General features: G+C 42.2%; 1 protein-coding gene across 1 annotated transcript in view; it reads left to right on the top strand.

The window, feature by feature from the left end:
• Nucleotides 1–24403, top strand: part of B3GNT7 (UDP-GlcNAc:betaGal beta-1,3-N-acetylglucosaminyltransferase 7) — a 71068-nt gene that overhangs the window by 34558 nt on the left and 12107 nt on the right. Inside the window, exon 2 of the mRNA XM_073626511.1 lies at nucleotides 7314–7388. Within this exon, the coding sequence (XP_073482612.1) occupies nucleotides 7314–7388 (75 nt within the window). The remainder of the gene's footprint in view (nucleotides 1–7313; nucleotides 7389–24403) is intronic.

Below are 24403 nucleotides of genomic sequence, written 5' to 3'. Positions count from 1 at the left end.
CGTTTATAGTCATTTCTAGGCAGTTGAGTTTAAAGGCTTTTTTGAAACGCAAAAAATGGGTTCAGAAGCTGAGTTTAGAGGCATTTCAAGCGTCAAATGCTTCTAAACGCGGTAACTCGTATTTAGCCGTGTTTTGGTAAACAGGCGTTTTTCATTTTTGGATATTTAAAAAAAATATATATATATTTTATTTATTTTTTAAAACACTTCTAAATGCAAACGCGACATGTAAATGCGGCAAAATGGACGTTTTAAACGTGGGTTACTATCTGTCAAGTTAAATCGTTCAGGAGAGGTTGTAAAAACTTCTCATGTACATGAAGCCTAATGGCCCGTACACACGATCTGAATATCGTACGACAGATCATACGACCTTTTTTGCTTAATAGTCGCAAGTAGAAATTGAATAGGTAAATAAAGTCACAAATTCTCGTACGACAGAAAAAAAATCAGAAGTGATGTCGTGTTGTAATGTATTTGTATTGTATTTTCGGACGACAACTATACGAGGAAAATTTTCGTGCATGTCTGATCGAATAGTATCGAATGAACTGTCGTGATCGGCTGTCGAAAGTGCACACACGATCCGAAAATCATATGATTCTTCCTCGGACGACAGTTTTCGCACGATATTCGGATCGTGTGTACGGGCCATAAGGTGGGGTGCACACTATAAGAAAATTGGGCAACGTTTGTCCGATTTTTCACAATGTTTCACAGCAAATCCGAAACCGATGAAAGAAAATTTGTACGAAAATTCTTACGAATATTCTCGTACGACAAAAGCTTTTTTTGTTGTTTATTGTTGCTGATCATGCGCAGTCTTTCTTTTCTGATTTTTATTGGACGAAAATGGTACACATTAAACGAAAATCGTTTGTTCCATTCCCGTGCGAGAAAAATTTTGGAGTTTGTCACTTCGGGAATTTTCGTACGAAAATTCGGAATCGGCTGTCAAAAGTTGTGTACACGCTATACGAAAATTGTACGAACATTCTTTGGACAAAAATATTTGCCGATTTTCTTATCGTGTGTACAAGCCTTTAACCTAACTATCACTAATTCTCCCCCTAGACCTCTGTGGTTGAAAAGGAAGAACGTTTTTTACTTTAATGCATCCTCTGCAATAGTTTCCTTTTGAAATGCAGAGGGCTTTTATGTTTAATCAATAAAGAAGATCATTATTGTTTACTTCACTTTGGACTCCCTGGTTGTCATATGTAGACTGGTTCTTCAAGTTGTTACTGGTTTGGTGCATTTCAAAAGGAAGTTATTTCAGTTATCACCAGGGAAATAGTGACTAATGCTGGCCATACGCTATACAAAATTCAGTCAGACAGTTTGTTCGTTTTTCGGACAGTTAATGAACACAAAATCGATACTTGTTGAGACGTTTTTGAGCCGAAAAAACGAAGGACAAGTTTGGAAATTTTCTGCCAAACGAATGATAAATTGAAAGGTTAATGTGTTTCCAGTCCGAACTGTCTGCACTAGGTATATGTAAAAAAACAAACAAAAAATGCATTCATTTATCTCCACTGAACGATTTATCGGTCGTTACATGATGGCACTATCGTTTGCACTCACGGTCGAATGTTCGTTTTTCAAAAATGGATTTGGCCAATTTTTCACATAGTGTATGGCCAGCATTACTTTCACAATCATATTCTCCTATTGCCATTTTTTCCCTATGCATGCCTGAGAAGTGACATAATATATGATATATTGGTCACCGCTGTTTCATGCGTGGGGCAACCTAGCGGTTATCAGACTATTCTCAGCCTGCGGTTCCCAACTAAGCTGAGTGGGCTGAAGGTTTTGTATACTTCTTCATACACCAGGGCTTCTTGGTGTTTGATCAAGCGACACCAGTTAATGGGGAGACTTTTTCATTATTATGGACCATTTTGTCTGGTTGTTCTACATTCATTGCTGTCCCTTATCTATGTTCCATTACGGTCCATGCATCCAATTTTTGGCACCATACTTGTGTTTATTCCTACATTATCAATGTTCCACTGATATCCGTACCTGTGCAGAGAGGCATTTGTAATCTTTTGCAAAGAAAAGAAAAGCAAAGTGGTGTGACTGTACAGCTTGATGGGAAAAGCAAGGCTTGTACCTGGCAAGTTGGTTGTTTAACATTTTTGATGCTCCTAGACAGTAGAAGTCCCCAATCTTAATAGTTCAATAATTCACAATAGTTTCAAACTAAGCTTAAAGTGTTACTAAACCCTGGACCGTGCATTCACTATATCTGGTCTCCCACAGTACACAGAACATGGAAATGCAATAGTTTTAGTAAATATAAACTGCTAAATACCTTTTCTCATCAGCAGTATATAGCAGACTTCTATCAGTGTCTGGGTAAAGCTTGTAGGAGGAATTTTCATTCTCACCTGACTGGCCTATAAGACTGCAGGACCCCTGACCCTCTGTCTAGACAGTGCTGATTGGCACTGTGCTGATCACATGGACTCTCCCAAGAAAACAAACCTCTGTAGCAATACACATCAAACTGAGCATGTGCAGAGTGTCCCCAAGGCTCTGTTCTATCAGAAGATGGAGGACAGTGGGAGAAGGGGTGGATCAGAGAAGGCAGGATCAAAAAGGCCTTTTTACACAATGCAGAGGATTAACCCCTTAAGTTCCACAGTGAGTATAACAAGCATACTTTTACTAAACCCAGTAATATGAAAATAGTTCATCCACCCCCCCAGGACAGTGCCAATAGCTTATAAATCTTCTTTTTACATTAAAATACTGCCACTGTATACCTTTTTGGATGATCTGTATACCACGGTTACATGATAAACTGCACAGTTTCTCCAGTGCTGAGAGTTCAGGTGGGAGGAGATTTCCACTACAGCCTGTATACACGCCCACATGTGTGATGTCCAATATCATGTGACCTGGCTATCTTGGAGAACAGGTAATTATTCTCTCCAACTGAGCATGTGCAGGTTGGCTACTCTGTGTTAGCAGTTCCCCCAGATGGACAGTGCAGGAGGGGAGGATCTATACATACAGGATAAAACAGCCTTTTTACACAATGCGGAGGATTAACCCCTTAGGTTCCACAGTGAGTATAACAAGCATGCTTTACTGCATATACAGACTGATTTTACTGTTGTGGGTTTAGTAACACTTTAACAACCTCTTTTAACAAGACACTGATAGAAGTCACAAGACTGCTCTAACTGCTGATGAAAAAAGGTATTTAGCAGTTTATATTTACTAAAATAATTGCATTTCCATGTTCTGTGTACTGTGGGAGACCAGATATAGTGAATGCAGGGTCCTGGGATTAGTAACACTTGAAGCTTAGTTTGAAACTATGGCATCTTGGTCTAGTAAAATTAGGAAGGGGGGATGGTTTGATGCTGTATTTTTAATGCTCTGAGTGCAAGAGCAAAAAATCCCCAACTAAGCTGTGACTGGCTGCTTTTAGGCTAGCATCCAGTCCCGTCTACTTTGATGAATTCTCAATATACGGCACAGTGTAAAACCCACTAAAGAAGTAGTGGTGAACTTGAAAATGAAAAGGTCTCAAATGCGGATCCCTGACATCCTCACCTCCTGCCTTGGAGTTAACACCACGTTTATTTACCATGTTGCACACTGCTGTATAAAGTGGGCACAATTTATTTGGACACACTTTTATGGGTTTGCCGCTGCCCAAAAAATGTAATACTGAGTAAGGTACTAGTTTTAGGTTGGTTTCTTTTACAGGTTTTCTCCCCCTGCAAGTAATTAAAGCACACCTGTGGACAGGTGCTTTGTGTCCAGTGGTGTACAGGATTTTTGCCAGAGGCCTGGGGGCTTAAGTATATAAAGGGGCTCTGGCAGATTGTCGGCCTTTTGGCTGGACAATGAGCAAAAGGAGCTTTCCACCCCCCACCCGTCGCGCGCACTTTATGTGGTTCGTCACCTCTGTAAAGGGGGACATTATCAGTGTTGAAAGTTTTATATTGTGCTTGAGTCATTCCGGCTAAGCATGGTCAGTTTTGTTTCTATACTTATAAATGGTATTATATTATTTTCTAAATGGTTTTGAATATGTAAAACCAATAAAAGTGCCGCGGCCAATTTACGCCAATTTTGTGTTCTGTGTAATTTATCTTATATATGTGGTTGTATTTGGGGAGATTTTTTTGGGTCATAAGTGCCGAGTGCAACCTTATGAGCCACTCTCTTGCTTCAAGCTCACGTAAGGCCGAGACTATACTCCCCATAGTTCTACCTTTTGGGCCTAAGGAACCCCTGCTAATAATTACTATATTTACAGTTCACCGTATATTAATGTTGGGGGGTCACTGTGATGAATGCTCCTTACATTTGGGGGTCATTGGAAAGAAAAAATATCATGGGTTTTAAATGGTTACCCATCTGAGAGGCCGAACTTGCTCGAGGAACCCAAAGAACCCCAGGGTTCCACTGAACCCTGTTTGAAAAAAAAAGGCTGCTCTAGTAGATTCTGCATATGAATATATAGGGATCAAATTTTAGGCCAGTCACTTCAGTATGTATCTGTAGGTGATTGGAGATCTTCGGTCTGAGGTCCTAGTAAAAATAAATTCAAATGCCGCGTACACACGACCGGACTTTCCGGCAGAAAAGGTCCGACGGAATCATTCCATCGGACATTCCGATCGTGTGTGGGCTTCATCTGACTTTTCCTTTCGAAAATTCTGACGGACCTAGAAATAGAACATGTTTTAAATCTTTCAGACGGAATCAATTCCTATCGGGAAAACCGTTCGTCTGTATGCTATTCCGACGGACCAAAAACAACTCAAGGGCAGCTATTGGCTACTGGCTATTGAACTTCCTTTTTCTAGTCCCGTCGTACGTCATCGCGTTCTAAACAATCAGATAATCTATTTTGAGTGGAATTCTGCTTTAAATCTAGAAATTCAGTTTAGATGTTTTCAGGGTAAGTTCAAGGCTACAGAACACCTGTCTTTCTTGATCATCATCACTTTCTAATTAGTAAACTACACTTTATTAACTGGGCTGTGCCTTAACAATGGCTCCTAGTGTATATTGCCTATTCATGTTTGCGTGTGATCTGCTGGGAAAAGAAAAAAAAACACAAAGTAATCATGTTAATATGGAGAATGAGCTGTTGCAACTGAGGAATAAAGGCTGAGCAATAATAACATTCCTGGGTGAAAAGAAATCTGATACCTGGGTCTTGTCTCATAAAGATGCATTGTAGTTTTTACACAGGTGTGCTTGCTCACATACATTCAGATATGTACCAATGGAAATAGTCAAGTTACAAAGCTTTCTTTTTTTTTTTTTTTTTTTTTATTTATTTATTTATTGCATACCTTCATCCAAAATGTCTCATTCAGTGTTATTAGTGCATGCCCAGATTGGATAACAAGCCCAAACTGCTTTGTATGCACTTGATACTCGTACCCATAAAAATGACTTCTGTAATAGGAAGAGGTGGTGAAGGTAATCACTACAGATCAGAAAAAAAAAATTGTTTTCTTCATGCTAAACATTTTTTTTGTTCAATTTTTTTTGATGGTGTGGAAAACTTTTTTGGTTCCTTTTTTACTTGAGCGTTTAGTCTGGAACCATCCAGAAGGAAGGACACTTCATCTTTATGGGAGAGCAGATATAAATCGACACGTGTTTTGCATCCGCCTGAATCTGATTCGATTTAGGTCTGCATACTTTTCCATTTTGGAAGACAAATGGATATAAACAGATGCCCTCTGTTCACTGTTTAAAACTGTATTTTTTTAGGCTGTTGTATATTTTCTTGTTTAAATGACCCATATTTACCTGGATAATTATTGTCCTAATTTTTTATGTATTCTTATGTTGCACTGGGGATAACCTGAGTCTCTATTTTTGCTGTTGGCGACATCTCTGTTTTCTGTACTTATAGCTGAGCTCCTCCCAAAAGGGGAAGTTTGGCTTTAAGCATATCCCCTGCCCCATGCCACAGTTAGCATGTAATTTTTTTTTGGGGGGGGAGTGGGTACCTAGTTTTGACAGGTACCCGTTCCCGCTTCCGCTCTGACCGCCTAGGCCAGTGATGGCGAACCTTGGCAACCCAGGTGTTTTAGAACTACATTTCCCATGATGCTCAACTACAATGCAGAGTGCATGAGCATCATGGGAAATGTAGTTCCAAAACATCTGGGGTGCCAAGGTTCGCCATCACTGGCCTAGGCGATCCAAGCAGAAGTTCTCCTCTGCCACTCCCTCCCTGCAATCTTCTGGGACATGTCACAGGTCCCAGAAGATTGTCCAACCATTTAGGAGGCGCAGTGCGAACCTGGCTGTGAATCTGCAAGCTGTCACAGCCGGGTGCCCACATTTGTAATGCCGGGGAGAGGAGAGGGAGAGAATGTTGTTCGGGTGGCCACATCGCTGGATCCTAGGACAGGTGAGTGTGTGTTTATAGAAGTCAGCAGCTACACTTTTTGTAGCTGCTGACTTTTAATAAACACAAAAATGACTGAAACTCCACTTTAAAATGTTTCTAAACCCAAGAGCCTGCATTCACTATATCTGGTCTCCCACAGTACACAGAATATGGAAATGCAAAAGTTTTAGTAATTCTAAATGGCAAAATACCTTTTCTCATCAGCAGTATATAGCAGTCTAGTGACTTCTATCAGTGTCTGGCTAAAGCTTGTAGGAGGAAATGTCATTCTTCCCTGTTTGTCCTATAAGGTTGCAGGACCCCTGACCCTTTGTCTAGACAGTGCTGATTGGCCTTGTGCTGATCGCATGCTCCTAAGAAAAAAAAAACCTCTCTAGCGATACACACCAAACTGAGCATGTGCAGAGTGCCCCCAAGGCTCTGTTCTATCAGCAGATGGATTGGGGACAGTAAAAGAAAGGGGAGGATCAAACAGCCTTTTTACACAATGCACAATTAACCACCTAAGGTTCCACAGTGAGTATAACAAGCATGCTTTACTGCATAAACAGACTGATTTTATGGTTGTGGGTTTAGTAACACTTTAATACTTTCAATAAGAATATTGAAAAATAAAATTGTATTTTTTTCTTTTTTGTGTGTGGTGTTTTTTAAAGGAGGGTACATCGAATAGTAAATAAGCAACTTACTTAATGGGTTTAGTGTTCTACTGATATACTTGCAATACTAGTATTACTACTGTTTTTTTTACCCTCACTAGTACAAAAATGACAAACCTATATAGTTCAATCGACAACTGATATGTATCTGTGTGTCATCATAATGGTGTGTATGTGTACAGGTGTATTGTGTTTTTTTTTTCCTTTTAACATTTTTACTTCTTTTTGTTTTTTTTGACCAGAAACAGGTTGGTCTCATTGCTGAAGGAATGGGTGGGAGAAGTGAGAACGCAGAAGATGAGGATACCCGCGTTGCTGTGAGTAGACCTGACCTAGCTATGCAAATACATCTACAAAACTGAAGAGAGACCACAGAATACAATTAAAAATCTGTCCTTGGAATTCATAAAGACTGGTGCAGACAAATTTTGTGAAAATGTCTTGCGTACGTTCTAAAAGTGGCACAGCGTGCGCCCAGTTCAAATACCTGCCTAGAACTTGTACTTGAACTTGTTGCATGCTCGGTCACTTTTAGAACACATGTGACACACTTTCGGAAAATCTGTCTCTGTACCAGTGGTGGCCCCTCCATAAGGGGCGCACGGGAGTCTGGTTCCCTAATCTACATGCGGGGCGCCGTTCGCATGGATTCCAATGGGTTTTTTTTTTTTTTTTTAAGCACATAATTGGAGCCTGAGGCCTCTAATTGGCTTCAAAAGGGGTGGACTCGGGGAGCACCCACTCATGTGACAATAAGAAATTCAAATTCTCCTCCCAGACAATCAGGAAGCAGTCCCTTAGACCTGATTGGCCAATCGGGTGTCAGGATCCACTTCCTGTTCGTCCTGGAGGAGAAGCGATGGCTTGTCTCCCGTGTGTGTGTGGGGGGGTCAGTTTGCCCCCCCCCCTCCAAATATTGAGCACCAGCCACCACTTCTCTGTACACTTTTGTAAGATAAGAACTCTTCTGTATTTGGTTTTATTTTGAATTTGGCGCAGTTGAAGCAAATTAGAACTACCTGAATTTGGCACACGAGTTGCTGTCAGAACAAATTTAGGCGCAGCACAATATCAAGAGCAATGAATGCCCTGATTGCCACAAAGTATTCAATACATTATTGGCTACCTAGGATATGTTCAGCAATGGTACATGTCTTTGGCAATGAAAGTGTTAAAGTGGCCAAGATGTACAGCAGAAGAGGTCTGTGCAGGCTGCCAGTCCCTAAACATTAAGGGCCCACTCACACCTGTCTGCTTTGGGGTGTTGCATTAAGGCAGCCTATTTATTTTGTGTGGACTGTCAAGACACCAGACTGGGCAGAAAACGTAGCTGTGGTGTTTTTTTTTTTTTTTTTTACTCAGCACACCACTATGCGCAGTATTGTGTTGCCTTGCGCTGCAATTTGGTGCGTTGTGAAGGTCCCTTTGGACGACATTCAGAATGAATGGTGCCACCGCACATGCAACGTGTGGAATGGTAACGCAAGCGTCATCACACTGCATTGGTAAAAATAGGCCCTTAGCTTGGGCAATTTGGGCATATGTTGGGCAATTTAGGTGTGTTGTAGACCTCAACAATCAGTAGTAGTTGGATAAAGGTTTCTAACTGGTTTGATTGCTGTTTCCACTAAGGAATAATGGTGGTGGGCACCCAGCTCCGTCCAGAATGTTTAAAGTTTTTGTGTGTGTAGGTTTAAATGTTTAGTAATCTGCTCATGGGAAATGCTCACACTATTGAAGGAATATAAGCTGATTAGGTTATTGCCTGTAAATACATGTAACAAATTGGTTGTATGCCTGTAAATACATGATTAGAAGATAAATGTAACAGTAAACACACTTAAGGTACACATATATTTCAGGCCCACATCTCTGGAGTGAACAAATCACACATAGGATTGAAGAGTCTTTCACACAAGTTTCAGCTTGTATAAGAGTAGAGCAAGCTTTTAAGAAAACTTTTTCAGCAAGCTTTTGCAAAGCTTTGCGCGGCTTCCTTTAAGCCTTTAAAGCGCCCTTTAGCTCCTGTTTGGAAATGTTATACACCGGTCTTAAAAGTAGTGCTGATGGTCACTTTAAACAAGCTGCTAGCAGGCTTCAGCAGGCTTTTTACAAGGTTCAAGTTGTGGTGAAGCCTGCTAGCAGCTTGATTAAAGTGACTATCAGCACTCCAATTAGGATCTGTGTTCAGCATTTACAAACTTGAGCTGAAAAGCATTTTAAAGGCTTCAACAAAGCTTGATGAAAGCTCTGCGAATGCTTTGTAAATGCTTGCTGTTCACACTGCCCATGAAAAACCAGCCATACTTGCCTAAACCGTGGCTCTACTGTATATGTTGTGTATAAATAAAATCAATTGTGCTCGCGCTAAAAATGTGAATTGAAAAAAATATGAATATATATAAACTGAGTTTAAAATATAAACTAATTGTGCAGAAATATTAAACCATAATTAGTATGCTAATAAAAACATACATGTAAAAATATATATATAATGTGCAATCCTTATATATAAAATTCACAAAGTGCATCCACATAAAAGTGCAATCCTTATATAAAATGCTGAAAGTGCATCATGCATGAATATAGACCTAATTAATAAGTGCAAATCCTGTGATAATCAAGTGTCCAAACAAAATACGATCAGCAGATTCAAACTGAAACAAAGAAGTGCAAGAAAACAGTGTCCATGAATGAAGTGTTCATCAAGCTTCTCCTGAAAAGTGTCCAAATCACAACAAGCTGGATGTGCTCTCCCGTGATCCCCCACTTGTGCTTGCGCTCACCTCTATTCCTGTGACACGGTAGTTAAACAGTGTCAAAACACGCATTGGGGCCACTCCACTCTGGAGGAAGGCATGTGATCCCTGTGCCGAATACGCGTCGGGGAGGGGTAGGACGGAGCTGTCAGCAGGGAAGGAGAGGAATATACACCACACCGCACGCCATACGAGCCGCTGCTAAACGAAATACACCTGTATAGTTTGGTGCACTGTAGCACCTGCATACTGTGAGTAGTACCCTCCTGGAGGAACTTCTTTTACTTTAAATAAATCCCTTACTATATTACACCATGGAGCTTTCTTTTTCTCTTTTATGAATGATGTTTTACCTGTGAGGATTGGACATACATCATTGCATCCTGAGTGAGCCCAGGAGTGGCCCCAATGCGTGTTTTGACACTGTTTAACTACCGTGTCACAGGAATAGAGGTGAGCGCAAGCACAAGTGGGGGATCACGGGAGAGCACATCCAGCTTGTTGTGATTTGGACACTTTTCAGGAGAAGCTTGATGAACACTTCATTCATGGACACTGTTTTCTTGCACTTCTTTGTTTCAGTTTGAATCTGCTGATCGTATTTTGTTTGGCCACTTGATTATCACAGGATTTGCACTTATTAATTAGGTCTATATTCATGCATGATGCACTTTCAGCATTTTATATAAGGATTGCACTTTTATGTGGATGCACTTTGTGAATTTTATATATAAGGATTGCACATTATATATATATATATTTTTACATGTATGTTTTTATTAGCATACTAATTATGGTTTAATATTTCTGCACAATTAGTTTATATTTTATACTCAGTTTATATATAATTCATATTTTTTTCAATTCACATTTTTAGCGCGAGCACAATTGATTTTATTTATATTCAAATACACGGAATGAAACGTGGTGAAGTGTTTGCTGCTTTAAATATAGTTGTTTTACTCCTTAGAGGCATTGGTCCACTTGTGGCTCGCAAGAACCCCACCTGTTTGTTTGTATATGTTGTGTGTTTGTTTTTTTTTGTTTTTTACCCAGCCAGCATGAGTGCTGCAGTTTACAATCTCCTCTGGAGACATGTAGGCTGGGAAAAAATGTATCATGGGAAGGAGCATCCCTGAAAAATGATGACTGTCTGAATAACCAATCCACTTCACTGCATGTGCCTTAGCTGCACTAGAAATCATTTGCACTGGTATTTTGTTTCATGACTGATTCCCATTACTGTATGAACAGTGTTTGTTAAAATCAAGGAAAATAATACAAATCTTACTACTGTCTTTGCAATAGTTATTACATAAGGTCAGTTCACACCACAGGCGTTGGGACTGCGTTGGGTGGCTATTCTGGCACAGTCCCACTGCATGACAAGGCAAAATGCTTTGTCTCCCTGTCTGCCCAGTTCACGGCACTGCGTTGCTGTGGTGTGTGCTGAAGAAAAGTACTGCGTACCGTACTTTTTTTTTTTTTTTCAGAGCAGCACAGTGCAAGACAATCCACTGCCTAGCACCATGTGGCTGGCTATTGAACTTTATGAGATGTCTGTGTGACATCTCAAAGTTCATTTAAAAAAGGAAACCCTGCGATGCACCAAGACCGGCACATTCTCACTGCTCTAAACTCCTATGCATTGCAATGCAGTGGCTGGTGTGAAGGAAAATGTCACTATGTAGACAAAGGTAAATTCCTCCTCGTACCGTGTTTATCGGATTTCATAAATAGTTTATGTGCATGCTATTAAAGTGAACTTGTGGTTGGCTATGGACATTAATTTACATATTATTAACTAGCAGTAAATGAGCTTTTTAAAGCATAATCCACCTTTTGGGAAAAAATAAATAAATAAATACACCCAAATTGCTTCTATTAAAATGTGCTTCTCTTATTTATTGTTTTTGCATTTAGGCCTGCAGAGCTTTGCAACTATGGTGCATTGCGGGTGCAGAAATTCTCATTCAGAGAATATGAAGGAATGGCCCTATTGTTATGGGCCGAGGGAGGAAGTAATTAATGAAGTACATATCACTTGTACATCCTTTTGAGATCTACGAGCTCCTCTGCTGCAGTGGTGAACTGAACTTTTAGTCTTCCTTTCACAGATCCCTGTGAATGGATGGTAGCTACGCTGTCCCTTGCCTTTTGAATTGGCAGCAGCTTAGCCATCCATTGTAAAATGCTGCTTGCATGAACAACAAGTATACACAGTGGGGTTTATTTACTAAAGGCAAATCCACTTTGCACTACAAGTGCACTTGGAAGTGCAGTCGCTGTAGATCTGAGGGGAAGCTCTGCTGATTTTATCATCCAAATCATGTGCAAGCTAAAATGCTGTTTTTATTTTCCTTGCATGTCCCCCTCAGATGGGGCTGGGGGGGTTGTCACGATTTCTACCTCATCCAATCCGAGAGGGCTTTGCATTCATTCAGAGAGTGAAACATTATCTGAATGGCGCCCGTGCTAAACGCCCAACCTCCTGTGTTCACAATGCATCAGGCCATCCACTCAGCACAAGACCCGGAAGCAAGTGGAAATCACATGAGTAGCAGTGTCTACATCAGTGATTTCTAGCTTCCAGGGGAATCGGCCAGGTATGATATACATAGTTACAATGGTCCAAGCTGGAACAATGTAATTATATACAATATAGCCATACCAGGAATTCTTCTTAAAGGCCCTTACACATGTGCTGATCTGGCTGTCAGTTTCCATCTGTTGATCGGATGAAAACGGACAGGCGGTCCGTTTTCATCTGATCCCCCCCATAGAGGAGAGCGGAGATCTGACAGGACCGTCCCTGCACAGTGTGCAGAGACGGACTTGTCATCCACCGGCTCAGCGGGGATCAACAGATCGATCCCTGCTGAGCAGGCGGATGTCTAAAAACGGATCCGTACATGTGAAAGGGGCCTAAAACACAAAGCAATTGCTCTGTGTTTTTAGAAGACCCAGAAAGTTTGCCAATTCACTGTTGGGAAAGATGGGTGAAGGAGCTAAACCTGCTGAGAAACGCACTAGAACCTGACTGCTGTGCCTATGAACTTTGAGTATGAATTGCCCCAGAGTGCCTGCAGTTAGAGGTCAGCAAGTGCTTGTTTGTAGCCTATGTATTGCTTGTTAACAATATGGTAATAATTTTCTATAGCCCTGGTCACAGGCAGGTTCAGGACAAGGGGTGGGCAGGAAAGGCAGTGGCCCCCGGGCACAGTGGTTTATTATAAGGTTGGAGGTGCCCTGTGGCAAGTTCCTTCTGCTACAAGGCTGACAAGAGTAGCAACAGCTGCATCACTTACTTCTGTCAGCCCAGTGCTAGAAGTGATGATGAGAGGAAGAGGGAGCCATGGAGGGGGGGAGAGAGAACTCCACCCCTGCCACCTCCTTCTTCACTCCTCCTCTCCTGAACACTTCTAGCACTTGGCTGTGCAGGCCCAGCTCTCTCCCCCTTCTCCTTCCTGCCAGTGCATTTCTCCTGTATTAACAAGCTGGCGGTGGGGTTCACAGGAACACAAGAGCAAAGGTTGCCATTTTCCAACTCCTTTTTTCCTAAAGGATTAGCTACTAAATACTTAAAGGCAATATCATAATGTGCTAGTATGCATCTCATACTGGCACATTATGGGAGACTTGCCTTAGTACGAAGCCCTCCAGTGCCACGCTGTCACCGCTGAGAGGGCTGACATCTTCCCCCGGTCTTCCTTCCGGGTTTGCGTCCTCTGGTTACATGAGTGGCGGGGGGCGCGATGACGTCACTGCAGGAGCAGCCATTTACGGCAGGGGCTCTGAAGGTCCGGCGCTGTAACGTCACACGCTGCATGCACTTTGAATATCTCCTAAACCGTGCAAGTTTAGGAGACATTCGCAGTACCGACAGGTAAGCTTTACTATAGGCTTGCCTGTAGGTACAAGTGGTAGAACAGAGTTTACTACCACTAAGACTCCCCCACCCCCCTTCTGTTTTTACCTGGGGATGTGGCCACTAACCCACCTCCTGTATTAGACTGCCCCCACTCTGGATGAATGAGCACAGGGGGCACGTTTGGACAGCAGCGTTGTCAGTCTGGGGGGTAAGAGTGTTGGATGTTGATCGTTATAAGCACCCCTGTCAGTAATAATTGTTTGTCTGAACCCCCTAACTGCTACATCTGCATGACAGCTTTTTCGTTTGAAAAACAGCCATGCTGGCCAGATCATCAGGTGAAAATAATAGCAACCAAACCTAAAAAAGAAAACCAACGCAGCCATCACATCCAAAAATTGGTAAGCTACATTGGTTTAATTCCCGCTTTATTTCGTAGCTAGGTGATCTGACATGTTGCTTCACCCTAACCTGTGCAACTACATACTCTAATGTGACTGCGTGCTGTGCGGCTAACCTGTGCCTTTAATGGCCTGATCCATAAAACACTGACATGGAATGTGTATGCAAGATGTAAACTCAGTATTTCAGATTTCACTGGGTGCATGCTTGTCCAGGTCTGTGACTCGCTGAGTATTGAAGTCAGGATCGTCATGGTTAGGATCGTTGAGCTTGCACTTTAAAAAGTAAGCAATGGCGGATTGTTTTCCTGTTTTCTTGGCTTCCCTTAAAGTTGCTCATCATGTTACAACTATGTAGACCTTAAACTCCGACCTTTTACAATATGTCACTAATGTGACATGATTCAGGAGCCTGTTTTTGTTCCTAGTGAAAATTTACTGTGAAAATGATGCCTTCGCTTTTAGATAACAGGCAGAGCTACCTTTATTATAATCTGATATGAGACTACCTACATTTAAATCAGCAAATCCTTCTTCCGTGTATATGTGTGGAATGTAGTAGGAATGCGCTGAAAGAACATAGGAAATTACTACACATGTCCTGGATATTATGATACCGGACAGTTGGGGGAGATTTCCTTTTTTCAGCTTTAAAGTGGTTGTAAACTCATAAAAAAAAACCTGCAAGACCAAGGCATAATGAGCTAGTAAGCATTGCATACTAGCTCATTATAAAATGCTTCTCTTAGATCAAAGCTGTTGCAGCGGTTCCCACTCATCGCTGTGACTGGCGACACATCTCCCGGAGTTATTTTCGGGTCCGGTGGCTTCGGCGCTGTGATTAACCGGAGCCATGATGATGTCATGCCCACGCATGCGCGTGGGAGCCACAGGCCACGGCACAGGCCCTTTAGAAATGGCACGATCGAGCTGTTTCTTAAGTGCGCATGCGATGACAGCGCAAGCGTATATTGTAAATATCTCCTAAACCGTGCAGGTTTAAGAGAAATTTACAGTACCTACAGGTAAGCCTTATTATAGGCTTACCTGTAGGTACAAATGGGTTATAACAAGGTTTACAACCACTTTTTTATTTCACAAGAATGGCAAAGATAGAATTTTTATGAAGTGCAGTAAATACGCATTTCATCTTAAATGTGCTACTTTTAAAAAAAATCAAGTTTAGTGTAAAGTTACTCCATGCACTCAGATGTTTCCTAATGTACACCACTAGACCCACCACTGTTAGGTCTCTCTCAACTAAGGGCTCATGCACACTGCATCTCAAGGAAGTGGCTCCTACAGGCTTTTTAGCTCTTTTGACCTCTCATTTTTTTTCTGCCTGGAAACTTCCCTACATGTTAGCCTTTGTGTTCATGCACACTATTGCTTTTTCAGGTGTTTTACAGGCACATTCTCTCACAGGCAGAATAAAACCCCCATCAAACTCGTTTTTGAGAGGAGCTTTCGAGCAGAAAAGATGTCTAAGTGCCCAAAAACATGTGAAAAAGCTTGAAAGTGCTAAAACAAAACAACAAAAAAAGCATAAATTAGTTGAGGGTTTGTGAAAAAGGCTCAATACAAACATGCAAAAGAGCACAAAAAAGCACAAGTTTCTTCAAGCTTTTAGGCCCCATTCACATTATTTTTAGCTATTTGTGTATTTATTTATTCATATATTATTGCTACTTTATTTTTAAAATGTTTTCATTTGAGTAGAAAATCGTGCAACAAAATGTGCGAATGCGCACAAAAACGCGCACATGGCGCGTCTCCATTATTTTCTATGAGTATAAAAACACACCAAAAACTGCTTGAGCTACAAATGAAGATCCAGAACTTTGGAGTCTCCACTTGGAGTGGAGATGTGAACCATCTCCATAGAGAATAATTGATTTGCTTTCTCCCCCAGCGTTTTGAAGCTTCAGGTTCAGGTTAAAGATTAATTATTTATTATTACTTAGTATTAATTTACTAAATGTATTATTTATGATATTTATTTATTTGTGTATTTATTTTAAATGTATTTATTCATATATTAGTAGTAGTATTAACACCCTACCCCTAGCATAATAAATAAATAAATAAATAACCCCAACTCCTAATACTAACCTTAAAGTGATTTGTAAAGCTTCGTGTTTTGTTTTTTTTGTTTTTTTAAACCACAAACATGTTATACTCTCTCAGGGCTGGGCTCAGCCCTTCCTTCTCTGAGCTGGTCGCTCAGCTGTCAGTTAATTGCCAGCTCCTATCTCTCCACAGTGACTTACCTGTTGATGATATCCTGCTCATCAGTCCTGCTTACTTAAGCCGTCCAGCCCAGATGATCTCTGCCTTCACCTGGTCAACATCACAGAGATTCTCTCCTGCGTGCCTGATAAAGACTTGCTTGGCTGACGTTCCGTCTGGCTCCAGATCCTGCTTGCTGTTCCACTAAGCTGATTCCTGGCTTTCTGACTTTCTGGCTTATCTGACTATCCATTTCAGTTACCGAATTTTGGCTATGTTTTGACTACGTTTGTTCTATTTACTTTTATTATTAAACAAGTGTGATTTAACTGTACTTCTGTCTCTGTCTGATTCATGGATTCTGACAGTAGGGGAAGGCCATGAATTCAGAAGATGCAGTCAATCCACTTGGTAATATTTTTTCCTGATTGGATGAACATGATCATCGCATGGATCAGTTTGCCATGGCGTTAGACGCTCCTGAGTCTCACGGTCCACCTGGAATCTCCCACTGTGGCTGCTCCGGTACAACATGTGTTGCAGGCCGTCCCTGCTGCTGCTGCTCCAGTCTCTGTGCAGGCACCCGCCTTGAGTATTACCTCTATAAGAGGTATGTCTGGTTCCTGTCCGCTTCCCCAGTGATTTGGGCGTGATCCAGTCCAATGCAGAGGGTTTTTAAACCAGGTTGAGATGTACTTTGAGATGCTGCCCCAGGCTTTTCCCACGGACAGAAGCAAAGTAGGTTTCATGATATCTTTTCTTTCTGAGAGAGCCTTGGCCTGGGCAAACCCTCTATGGGAGAAGCAAAAACCCATTGTCCTGAGTTAACCAGAGTTTGTGGCTTCTTTTAAAAGGGTATTTAACGTTCCCGCACACTCCGCTTCTGCTGCCAAGTGTCAAGAGTACGAGAACTATTGCCGTTTACGCCATTAAATTCCATACACTGGCAGCAGAGGTTGCCATCCTTATTGGCTCCAGAAAAAGACTCTCTTAAGGAGCGCTTGCGGAAGCCTCCTGTGCATTTGTCTCTTTGCAGTACCACCCTTGTCCCCCTCACTTCCCATGCCTTCTCGTACCAAGTCGGTCAGTGAAGGTGAACCCATGCACTTGGGCTTCACACGTCTCTCTGCGGATGAGAGAGCCCTTAGAAGGAGGGAGAGATTGTGCCTTTATTGTGGCCAGGCAGGTTACTTTTTGAAGTTTTTGAAGTCTTGTCCTACCCATCCAAGGAACGCCCGAACCTTGAGGTCCTGTCACGGACAGATCTTAGGTGGCATTGTTTCGCATTGTTTCGTCCCCAGTTATCCAGAAGGATAAGCCCCTGGTTCCAGTTACCCTTTCTTGGGCTGAGTTGTCCGTCGAGATACAGGCGCTAAACGACTCTGGGGCTGCAGGCCTGTTCATTGATGCTGTCTTTGTGTCGAAGCACTAAATTCTGCTGCAGCTGCGTGCCACTCCACTTGCCATTGGGGCCCTTGACAGGAGACCTCTACAGCCTGCCCATGTGACTCATAGCCATAGGGGCTCTTCAGCATGAGATAATTCAATTCCAAGTTATCTCCTCACCTAAAGTTCCACTGGTTATTGGTTATCCTTGGTTACAGAGGCACAATCCCTCTTTCGATTGGCTTCGTGCTGAGGTTCTCTCCTGGTCGCCACAATGCTTTAAGACCACGATTTTAGCGATGTCTATGACAAAGGTCAAGCCGGTAGTTTGCCTCCACACCGATCATATGATTGTGCAATTGACCTTCAACCTGGTGCCATACACCCTTTGTCGGTCTCGGAGGATAGAGCCATGGAGGAGTATGTTGCAGACACACTTTCTCGAGGTTTCATCCGCAAATCCTTGTCTCCTGCCGGTACTGGTTTCTTCTTTGTGAAGAAGAGTGATGAACTGAGACCTTGTATTGATTATTGGGGTCTCAATCGTCTCGCGATTAAGAATGCTTATCCAATTCCATTGATTTCAGAATTATTTGACCGCCTCAAGGGAGCAACGGTTTTCACAAAGCTTGATTTGAGAGGGGCATACAATCTCGTGAGGAATAAGGAGAGCGACAAACGGAAAACTGTGTTTAATACCAGAACAGGCCATTATGAGTACCTGGCAATGCCATTTTATCAACGATGTCCTCCAAGATTTGTGTCAGCTATGTGTGGTGGTTTATCTCGACGTAATCGTCTTGGAAAGGGATAGTCAGTGTTTTTTCCCGGTTCTTGCAAGCCTTTTGTGCACAGTTGGGAATTCAGCTTGCTTTCTCCTATGCGTATCACCCACAGTTTAATGGGGCTGCAGAACGAGCCAACCAGTCCTTGGAGCAGTTCCTACGTTGCTATATTTCTGACCATCATAAATGGTCAGACCTCTTACCTTGGGTGGAGTTTCCTCACAATAGTGCCTTGAATTCTGCTTCCCGATTGTCCCCATTTATGGTTTCCAACCTTCCATGTTGCTTGACTCCTTTGTTCCACAGTGCATTCCTGCGTTAGAGGAACATCTCCTCTGTGGTCTTCGTTCCACTTGGGCACAAGTCCAGGAGGCTTTACGACATGCCAATGATGGGTACAGACTCCATGTTGACCGTAGACTCCTGCCTGCACCTTTCTACCAGGTTGGGGACAGTGTCTGGCTGTCATTTTGCAACCTCTGACTCCGCGTTCCCTCTCTGAATTTGGCACCTCGGTTTATTGGGCCTTTCCGTATTCTCCACAGGATTAACCCAGTGGCTTACGCTTTAGACCTTCCTTCGAATTTGCGTATCTCAAATGTATTCCATGTCTCCTTATTAAAACCTTTGGTCTGCAACCACTTTACCACCTCGGTGCCACGTCCTCGCCCTGTACAGGTTAAGAGCCATGAGGAGTATGAAGTACAGTCCATTGTTGACTCCCATAGGTTCCGTGGGCGCATACAGTACCTGGTGCATTGGAAAGGGTACGATCCGGAGGAACGCTCTTGGGTCTCATCCTCGGACGTACATGCCCCTGTCCTCCTCCGTGATTTCCATAGACGTATTCCCCTCAAGCCTGGTGGTACTCTGAGGGGGAGGGGTCATTGAGGAGGGGGTACTGTCAGGACTGGGCTCAGCCCTTCCTTCTCTGAGCTGGTCGATCAGCTGTCGATTAATTGCCAGCTCCTATCTCTCCACAGTGACTTACCTGTTGATGATATCCTGCTCATCAGTCCTGCTTACTTACTGGGCCGTCCAGCCCAGATGATCTCTGCCTTCGCTTGGCCGATGTTCCTTCAGGCTCCAGATCCTGCTTGTTGTTCCACTTTGCTGATTCCTGGCTTCCTGACTTTCTGGCTTGTCTATCCATTCCAGTTACTGAACTTTGGCTATATTTTGACTACGTTTGTTCTATTTACTTTATTAAACAAGTGTGATTTAACTGTACTTCTGTCTCGGTCTGATTCATGGTTTCTGACATACTCGCCTCCTCTGAGTAAGGGTTTTGCACAGAGTGACCCTGGTCCTCCTTTTCTGAGGTCCCTTAGTGGTGTTCCAGGCTCCTTCTTCTCGAGTTCCCCCATGGAGAGCCGGATTCCATGGGGGCACTAGTGTGGGTGCGTCCATTGACGCAGACAGCAGGACTCCGCCCCGCCCCCCGTGTCACTGGATTTGATTGACAGCTGCGGGAGCCAATGGCTCCTGCTACTATCAATCTATCCAATAGAAGGCATAGAATGCATTAAGGTGAAAACCGTGAAGGTTTACAACCCCTTTAACTCTAACCCCTTACCTTAAGGAAAAAAATAAAAAAATAAAGAAGAGCTAACAGAAAAGCTAAAAAAGCTAAAATACCTAGATGCAACAGATAATAGTTTTCCCTATTGGCTGATAAAAACAAAAACGGCAAAGCTCAAAAACACTGTATAAAAAAGCGCAAGTGGCGCATAAAAATGTGCAAAAAAAAAAAACCCGCCAGAATAATGCTCAAAATGCTATGCTCAGGTGTGAATGCAGCCTTAGACAGAGGATTAAAAGCTTAAATGCCTGTAAAAGCAGATTTTTTTAGCTTTTTTTTTTTTTTTTTTTTTTTTTTTTTTTGAGCTGCAGTGTGCATGAGCCCTCATACCAACATACTGTATATTGTCTTTCTTGATTTGACTTGTTGGCCAAATGCTGCGGCCATTGTTCTAGTTAGAAACCAGATATACCTGTGCTCAGATCCCAATAGCTTGTACATATAACCTGTCAGGTGCTATAAGGGTGTGATGACATATAAAGACTATTGTGTAAATAGTGCTATCTGTGCCGTGCAATAAATATTCAAGTAAGGCTGCTAATACAAAAGACAGTATAACTGCCATCATACGTGGATCATGCACACATAGTAACAGGCTGGGAGGCCAAAGGCTGACTGCACGATTGAGAGGCATGCATGAGGTTTCCTGTGAGATCCTTATGCTGGTTTGGGCATATGCTGCTTTAATGGTAGCTATTTGCTCTGGTGAGTTTTAAATTCACTCAATGTTGGTGGCTGGTCATTGAAGCACTTGCTGAGGAACATCTAATGATGTTCTTCAGGTGTTCCTAATGGTGCTATACACAGTATTTGTTTTCACCGAATATGCACATTGGGACTCCTCTTTTTGATTATTGGACAATATATTTTTGACCCTGTTTATTCACATGTTAAGCTATATCGTTTATTGTAATTATCATGCACTTTATTTAAGGCGCTACATTATTTTTTTTCCCACATATTAACACTAAAAATTCTGGATGAACCCTATGCACCCTGCTATACCCTTTCTAGCAAACTTTGCAATAAAAAAACAGAGATATTTAGTTACACCCATATTGCAATACATGATTAAGCCAGCCAACTGCATCAGCGTAATCCCTCTTATGGCCAGTCCTGCACTGCTCTGCCACTGCAAATGCTACGGTGGACACCATGCCAACATGGGGCAAAGACACACAATGGGGGAGAGCGAGGTTTAGGTCTGGTCACTGACCTAAAATACAACAGAAACAAGATATAAAGAGGGATTATTTTGACGCAGTTGGCCAGTTTAAAGTGGTTGTAAAGGCACAAGGTTTTTTACCTTAAAGGAGTTTTAAAGGCAGAAGGTTTTTTTATCTTAATGCATCATATGCATTAAGATAAAAAGCCTTCTTTGTGTAGCAGCCTCCCCAGCACCCCCTAATACTTACCTTAGCCCGATCTCTCTCCAGTGATGTCCACGAGTGTCTTAGCCATCCCGGACTCTCCTCCTGATTGGCTGAGACACAGCAGCGGCTCCATTGGCTCCCACAGCTGTCGATCAAAATCAGTTAGCCAATCGGGGGGGAGAAACGGTGGGGCTGGTTCGGAACTCTGTGTCTGAATGGACACAGGGAGCTGTGACTCGGCTCGGGTGCCCCCATAGCAAGCTGTGGGGGCACTGAACATGATGGAGGGGCCAGGAGCAGCGAAGAGGGACCTGAAAGGAGGAGGATCTAGGCTGCTCTGTGCAAAACCAACTGCACAGAAGAGGTAAGTATAACATGTTTGTTATTTTAATTTTTTTTAAACAAGAATTTACAATCACTTTAATGCATTCTATGCATGAAGTTAAAAAACCTATGTGCAGCAGCCCCCAAATACTTACCTAAGCCCCCTCTCGATCCAGCGATTGTCCACGAGAGCCTTGCCTCTCCGGAGAAGCGCACTGCTGATTGGTTATTGGCCAGTTAAACACGTATTGCAATATGTGTGAATTAAATATCCCTATTTTTTATTGAAAAGTTTGCTAAAAAGGGTAGAACAGTGACTGGAGGGTTCATCCAGTATTTTTCATTGTTCTTGTTAATCTCAAGTTACTCCATTGCCAAAATTTTAAATGCCAAAAAGCTTTTTACCTGTAACAGAGGGGAATAAATACTTGCTCTTGCACCTGCACTTCCGGACACCCCTCCCAGACACCCCTCCCAGCTGGCTGATTGATCAAGCAAGATTCGTATTATATTGAAGACTGGATTACTGCTCTACCCCTCCCCAACTACTAATTTTTGCTCCATAGACCTAAAAAATCCATGTTTAGGTTTAGTTAAGCACACGTATTGAGGAAACAACCTGTCAAAAGACAAATCATGTCTACACATACAACAGCCTTGGAGGTACATGGCTAATTTTACTCTACACACAAAACATTACAGTCATGTAAATCGATATTATTGGTTGCAATCACAGGAAGGGAAAGCATAGCAACAGCTATTCACAAACACTGGTACAAGTTAGTTTCTTACACTGGAGCATGCAATGCATTAGGCCTCATGCACACTTGTGCTCAAAAATGCTGTTTTTACAGGTATTTAAACTTTTTTTTATTTTCTCTGTCTAGGTTAACCTATGTGTTCATGCACACTGTAGGCGTTTACAAGTTTTAAAGGCAGGAATGTTTGGAGGAAGAAAAAAAAAACATCACTTGTACATTTATGAAAGGAGCTTTTGAGCATAAAAAACGCTTTATGTGCCTAAATGTGTGTTAACACTAGGTGCCTCTTAGCGTTTGAGCATTTTTTTCATTTCAGTAGCCAGAATAAAATAACCATTTCATTACCGTAGGATGTTCATGGATGTCCTTAGATTGAAGTGGTTAGAACGGGATGATGCTTGCACCTGCAGGCATCATCCCAGTATTAAAATTTGCAGCCGGCATTTCCCTGTATGGCAGAAGTGATTTGAGTCACTAAATAGCTACTCGATCACTTTTGCAGGTTGCAACACCCATCATTTTATTTTATTGGGCCTTTGCTAAGAAATATATGTTTGGGGGTTCTAAAGAATTTTCTAGTAAAAATGCATGTGAGAAGTGTCAAGGTGAGAATTGGCATGGTAATTAAGTGGTTAATATTCTGGCTAATGAAATGAATAAACACACAAGCACTTGAGGAACCTACTCACGCTTAAAAACATGGCTGTGGAACAGGGGGGTCCTCCTGTCAGAACACAATAGAACAGCAGGGGAGATCACTATACTAACGTTGGATAGTTAGTACAGCGGCTCCTCCTGAGCTGTCGGCTTTTTTTTTTTTTTTTTTTTTTTTTTTTTTAGATGCAGCTCCCTCTGCACTGTAGTGGGCTTTTAGGTGTGAATGACAGTCTACATCCTTCATGGATGAATGAATCTGGCAGTAGGCATTTGTGCATTTTTAAATGAATGGACCTGGCCATAGGCATTTGTGAACTGTTGGATGAATGGACCTGGCCGTAGGCATTTGTAAACTGTTGGATGAATGGACCTGGCCGTAGGCATTTGTAAACTGTTGGATGAGTGGACCTAGCCATAGGTATTTGTAAACAAACTGTTGGATGAATGGACCCGGCCATAGGCATTTGTGAACTGTTGGATGAATGGACCTAGCCGTAGGCATTTGTGAACTGTGGTATATGACAGTGGTTATAACATGACTAATCTAGTGGTCTAATCCTTCTCTGCTCTATCCAACACTTTCAATACAGTCAGTATTGATGGGGAACTATTATGTTCTCCTGGCAAGAGGGGGGGGGGGATTGGGACCATCCCTCCTGGGAGAACACAGTGATTATTGTTAATGGCTATACCCTCTGGCAATAATCGCATGAAAAATCTGACATGCCGGTTGTATCCAAGGCGATTGATGGATCAACTTGGGTATGATCAGCCTGCCCATAGATGGTTTGAATCTCGTCTGGTACCTGCTCAACTGGACGAGATTCGATCCATCTGTGACCGGCTTAAGACCATGTGGGCAAGTGAAAATCTAAAGATCTGCAGCCAAAAAACATTAACCTGTAGAGATGAATTGCACGTCATTCTGCAGGAAAAGACTGTGTCAATGTAGAAAGTAAGTTAACAGTGAAATGCAACTGAACGATACAGCTCATTGCCTGCAAGACTCGTAAACTTTCTGCTGTTTATTTTTGAAGCCCTCATATCGTTTACTAAAAACCACTGTTCACCTCATTTTGTTTCCACATATTGTGTGTTCTTCTTTTCAGCACTCGTTCTTCCCTTAGTTTTACTCTCTTTACTAATTCACAACAATTCCCTACCAGAGGATGTGGCCAAGTAAGATATTCACTTAATTTATATT

The sequence above is a fragment of the Aquarana catesbeiana genome, linkage group LG04 (genome assembly GCF_042186555.1).
Source record: "Aquarana catesbeiana isolate 2022-GZ linkage group LG04, ASM4218655v1, whole genome shotgun sequence".
NCBI classification, from domain to species: Eukaryota; Metazoa; Chordata; class Amphibia; order Anura; family Ranidae; genus Aquarana; species Aquarana catesbeiana.
Note: the sequence above shows the minus strand (reverse complement) of the source record. Positions and strands in the feature narration are given on the sequence as shown.